This window comes from Lepidothrix coronata, unplaced genomic scaffold (assembly GCF_001604755.1).
Source record: "Lepidothrix coronata isolate B3197 unplaced genomic scaffold, Lepidothrix_coronata-1.0 Scaffold140, whole genome shotgun sequence".
Taxonomy (NCBI): Eukaryota; Metazoa; Chordata; class Aves; order Passeriformes; family Pipridae; genus Lepidothrix; species Lepidothrix coronata.
Genome location: NW_016690320.1, coordinates 1,516,148 through 1,522,147, shown reverse-complemented (window position 1 = coordinate 1,522,147; position 6,000 = coordinate 1,516,148). Strand labels below are relative to the sequence as shown.

Genomic DNA, 6,000 nt, shown 5'->3' with positions numbered 1-6,000 from the left:
GTAGTCTGGAAAGGTTAACACATCATACCACAATACACAGGTACAAAAATATGTTTATGCAAAGGCACTTGCTCATTTAATTCTATATAAACAAAACAAAAACCAACAAAAAACCCCAACCAAACATGTGTCTCAAATTCACAATATTGAAGTTACATATTTTTTGGAACTGTCACTAAATCTTTTTTTAAAAATGGGAGAAGGCTCCGGCCAAAGTTTCAAGATGAGCATAAATTATGCACAAAGACAAAATTTTGTTGCAAATATTTACTTAAAAAGTAATAATTTACAGCAGTGCTTTAACAGCTGTTCAAAACATTTAGCATCCATAGAAACAAAACTGTAAGTCAAAAGCACATTCTGAATGCTTCCAATGGAGCAATGAAATCCTAAGAGCAAGCTACCGTTAATCATATGCATTCCTATATCTGCTGTTAACTAGAAGACAAAAAAAAAATATCCAAAACCAAAGGAAAAAAACAAAACAAAAAAATCCCCAAAACCCAAAACCAGCAGCCATCTTTCTGTACATAACTTAAGACTACAAAAAGTCCTGAAATTGAACTGTACAATTTGACCTTGTGTTCTATTTGTAAGTTAGCCAGTAGCAGCTGTAAAATGGCAGAACACACACCAAGTGGTGTCTCCAGTTTGGGGGTTTCCTTATTTTTGCTTAATACCATTTTTACATTAAAACCATACTTTGGTGTGACTTACAGACCATTCCTACGTGTCTATGGCTAAGAATCAGAAAACCAATGGTAAAAGCCTAACAGCTACAGTACTTTCAACATTATGTTCTACTTTATACAACTATGTTCGGTATTTCTGCACAGCCTGCACAGTGAAAACCCCACAAATATATAGTTTTATTGTAATAATTCCACTTTCACTGAAAGTTTATTAAGGTAAGCTTACAGCCTGGCAGGATTATACCTGTACAGAGGTGCACAGATTCATATAATTCTGTTTACATGCTTTTACAGACAGGAATGTGACACCGAGTCCCAAGGTTTATGTTTACCCAAATTATCAGCAGACCAATAGCCCTGATGACAAGTGCGCTCCACTTCAGCATCAGAAGTAAGTCCATACTCAATTCTACTGTTCAATGATATTCACACTGAAGAATTTAAAAAAATACTTTCTGGGCGAACAAATCACCTTATCCTGGGCTAGTTAACTATAAAAAAATTAGAATTTATACCTCTTTTCAAATATCAATCTAATAATATATCACATCCAAGAGACAGGAAGGTATATTTGAACTTGCTACCTTCTGTAAGTTCAGTTAATCACACATACACATACATGCTATCTCCATATGCAGAACTTCCCTTTGGTGTCTCTTTCTCTCCTCCCTCTCCCCCCCCGCCCTTTTTTTAATATTTAGCATCCATAAGCACACTCATCAGGAATGGTCCATGGTGTTCCTACCACTGTTCATAACAATCAAATTGACACAATTTCAGCTTGCTTCATTTTCCTCTGTCTGGTTTACAGCTGTCTCCATTCTGTTGGGATTGCTTTCCTTCGAAACCTCATCTGTTTGTTCCGTGAGCTGTCCGGCTGTCTTTGATGAAGGTGTGACATTACCTTTCTGAAGGATCTCAGTAGCTTCATGCTCTAGTACTTCTGATGGAGTCAAAGGCTCCAAATGAATACTGCCTTGTTCACTAATGTCAGAACTAACAGACTCAGGTTCATCTCTCTTCCTGAAGAACTGCTCAAAACTCACATCCTCACCCAAGGTCAGCTTTAAGTCCCTCACGTTCATCGCTGACAGTGTAGTTTCATCCAAGCTCCGGACTTTAGTCTGCTCATCCAAGAGACCATCACCTGAACTTTGGCACCTTTTCAACTCACTTTCATCATGAATACCTTTTTGTTTCTCATCTAACTGTTTGTTATTATCATCTGAACCACAACAGGCTCTTTTCTCATGCAAAGACTTCTTTGAGCTGTTGCCAGGGAGTTCAAAACTAGGAACATCTTCTGTATTTGACAGTGATGAGTCTTCTTCGTTCTGTTCAGCAGATGCAACTTTTGTAGTTGGATTTCTACTGCAGTTTTTTGTTTCATCTGAAGAGTCGTGCTCTTGTTTGCTGAAAAAAAAAACAAATCAAACAAGTTACTTTTATAACAAACAAAATAATACATGGTTGTACCCTGCAAAGTGATAAAAGAGTGGTGTTGAAGATTTCCTATTTGGCTGTTGAGATATCCTTCAGTGGTGAAATCTTACTGCTCACTGAGGTAGTCATCAGAATATTTTCATTCTGTTACACTGATTTTTCACTCAAAATCTAAATGAACGATAGGCCAACCTCTTTACCAAATTACAACCTATATTTGCTACTTCAGTCAAACAGAAATGTTAGGGTTTTTTTTTCCATTTAGTGGACCAGCTAAAGAGTATATGACATTCTCAAATACACAAACAATTTATCTAAGTTCTTCTCTCTCAGATTTCTAGAAAAAAAGGGGGGAAAAGGTATTATTTGAGGGAAAACTCAAGACTAAGTTCCACCTCAAAAGCCAACACTCAGAAGCCCCCATGAGCTGTGACTGACATATCTGGTCATGCCATAACTGTTCCTAATGACCTCAGCTATTCCAGAGAAAGACCTCAGCCATACAGAGCCCTATAAATACTAGTTAAAAATTGAGAATTGTTTTCACATGAAAATCCAGTCAAATCCTTCAGGAAGAGTGTATACACACATCACCTTTAGCTACTATTTTTCAACAAGCAGCTTGAAGGGCGACATACAGTTTGCAGAGCAAATGGGCAGTGTTGTGCTTTATGTGGGAAGGTTTGAACACAGATATGCAAAGAAAAAAAAAGTTTTAAATAAAGGGATGGCTAATGCCTCATTATCACACAAAGAGCAGTGTTCCACACTGGAAACCCAGATGGATCACATATATGTGTACACACACACACACACACAAGATTCACACCAAGAAAGCCCTCCAAGCACAAATCTGCCCTTAGCATATAAAACAAATTGATCACCATCTTCCTCACCTTCTATAACCAAAAATCCCAGCTTCATCCAAGAAGTGGTGGGGAAGGAAAAAAGAAAAATATCTTGTGCAGAAGATACCTTCCTGTGAGTCACTTATACTAATGAAGGAGTACAAAAATAAAACAAACTTTTGCACAAACACATCACAATTACCCACAAACAACAGTGATTGCTGAGCACAACAGTCAGTTCCTTTAGAAAGAACAATTCTCCAGAGAAATAATTCACCTCTGCTGAGAACTGCAGATGAATAAGCAAAGCCTAGTGAGTGTGATGCACTAAAATGCCACAATAAAAAGAAAAATCATAAGTATTTCAAGAATTCATTCTCTTAGTACATCAGTAGCTGAAAAAGAAAAGCCTTCTATCCAGTATTAGGAATGAGAAGTATTCTTACTACCCTATGTGGCAAATAGCCATTGTTACAGTGTAAGAAACCTAAAAATTCAGACATCAAAAACACTGGAAAATGCGAGAATTTGAACAACTGTATTATACAGAAAGGGGGATGTCAGTGAATGGTTAGAATTGTACAGAAAATGCAAGATTTAGGTGCCAAGTGAAGCTGAGGAAAGTGAGGTTCTGATCATTTGTTGTTTTAAAATCCTACTAGCTCAAGTTTTTTGGCTGCACTTTATTTAGAGTGTCCTATTATTTTACACTGCCATTTTATCTTAGGATTTCAAAAATAATTCAGAGGAAAATTCTACAGCAAGAAAGAAGTGTCACTACAAACAAGTGACACACACCTTCATACAGAGTAGTTGCAAAGTGTGTGCAAACACCCCTTCCCTCAGGTTGTGGAAAGTATTTCTCCAAGTAACAAAACCTGTATTACAGCTGCATTTACATCCTATATTTACATTAACAGTTCGGTGTGAAACAACACCACGGTTTTGAGACACATTCCTCAGTTGTTCCCACATAACTAGTCTGATCTACAAACCAGTACCAGGGCATGCAAATTACACCACTTTTTAAGGAAAATGAACTGGAAGCTCCGATCCACAAGTGCTCCAGCTCCTAATGGAGTTGAGCCCTCAAGAGTCCAAATCAACACGGGACAACTCCACACAGCTCTGAACACGAGCACAGCGTGAGCTTTCTGTCCAGGGAACACCACTCTGCTCTAAAATAACACCTCTGAACCGCTTTACAGTGAAGATGCACCATTTTCAGCTTTCAGCTGAGCTACAGGATCTGCTCCTGGAGCACTAATTACTGGCCAATATCAACATAACTACCTTGGGCACATCCTCTGAACACCATGACCCAGTAGTACAGGCACAGTTAAAAAAGAACTGTCCTGCATCTTCCCACTAGTTACAAAGCTCAGACTTTGTCAGACTGTGTGTGGAGAAAAGATAAGACATTACCTCCAACTTAGCTTCTTTCTGTCTAATGCAGGTTTTGGCCTTTAACCTAGTGGATAATGAATTAAGATGCAATGTTTTAAAATACTCTATGGTTGAAATAGAGATAAGGATGAAGAGACTTACAGTTAGAAAGCAATCTGGTAATCTGAACCCAATTTCTGAAGTTGATACTCATTCTGAGCTTAAATGTACTTTGTTTGAGAATTTTAAAAATTTTTAGTGGGTATACAGAAATTATAAGATAAACTTGTAACCTATTCCAGTTATCTTGCCTCAAAAAAACCAGTAAGCAACAGTTTTAAGATGGTGAGCATTACTTGTATTCCAATGCTCACTGCAATTCTACCTGAGGAATGATCTGCTCACCATAAAAGCCTTTAAAACCATGACTGAAGCATTTAAGATCTGAAATGCTAAATGAGGTGCATAAAGGTACCAGACAGAAGAATTCCACAATACAAGCTCAGTTTTCTTCTATTTGTCTGCCAAAACCCAAACACCCAGAACACAGCTGCAGTTTACTTTGGGACAGCTGTAAAACATCCCACCTGACCTCCAATATTATTTGGAGGAGACACTTCCCACAAAATACCTTTACAGGCACAGTACCTACACTAGGTGAGCTATAAATTATTTAAATTTATTGACTTGTAAACCCATGTTAATTAAGCAGCTTATCGCAACATCACTAAAATTGATTTTCTCTGTTTCTCTAAAAAAATGTTATCGCAGCGATAGCAAGTATGTCTCCTACAAAACCTTGTTAAGTCATCAGTTCTAATAAAATCTAACCTTTCAAAGGTTTCTTATAAAAAAAAAACTAAACAAACCCCTCAAAATTGCTTATGCCTGTATCTTCTTTGTTGATGCTGCATTAAAGGCAAATTTTATCTGCTGAAGTATGGTGCTTCCTTTGTTATACTTAAATAATGTTATTAATCATAAATTAAATTATTCACCACCTCAGCGAGTCTTAATGGTTGTCTACAGGGTACAAAATACTTGACATAAAAAACAGCTTTACCACTTAACTTTTATGAAAACTGTATACTATATCAACTGGACCTATTTTCCTAAATCCAAGAAAGCAGTGCTAAACCCAGACCTTTTAAAGAATTTTAGCACATAGTTTCAGCACACCATGAGCACCTTCTTACACTAACGTTCTAGCAGCTAATCAAAATCTTGAAATGTAGCATAAACAATCATTTATAACTACTTTAATTATTATATCTTAATTTGCAACAATAGATGGGAAAAATAGCTACCAAAAAAAGGATTGTTTTAAAATAACATTTCTACGACAGCACTGTAACAACAGTAAGAAATTACCAGGGTAAATCGAATGAGAACACATCTTTTGAGTCAGGGACTTTAAATACTCTGAAGTGTTTAATCATGAGTAGCATCATCAGTAAAAGATGATGCAACACCAAATATTTAGCTTAGCTTCACTGCTTTAATGATTTCTATGCAAGAACCTAAACATGCTGGAAACAGCACTTTGTCAAAAAACAGTCGCTCTTCAAAGAGCAGAACAATTTGGACATAAATAGACCAGATATTGTATATCCAAGGGCAAAACCTCGGAT

General features: G+C 36.9%; 1 protein-coding gene across 1 annotated transcript in view; it reads right to left on the bottom strand.

Moving 5' to 3' along the window:
* Positions 1-252: 252 nt before the first annotated feature.
* Positions 253-6,000, bottom strand: part of ZNF280D (zinc finger protein 280D) — a 42,058-nt gene continuing 36,310 nt past the window's right edge. The window contains exon 17 of the mRNA XM_017827450.1: positions 253-2,105. Within this exon, the coding sequence (XP_017682939.1) occupies positions 1,469-2,105 (637 nt within the window). The 3' untranslated portion in view covers positions 253-1,468. The remainder of the gene's footprint in view (positions 2,106-6,000) is intronic.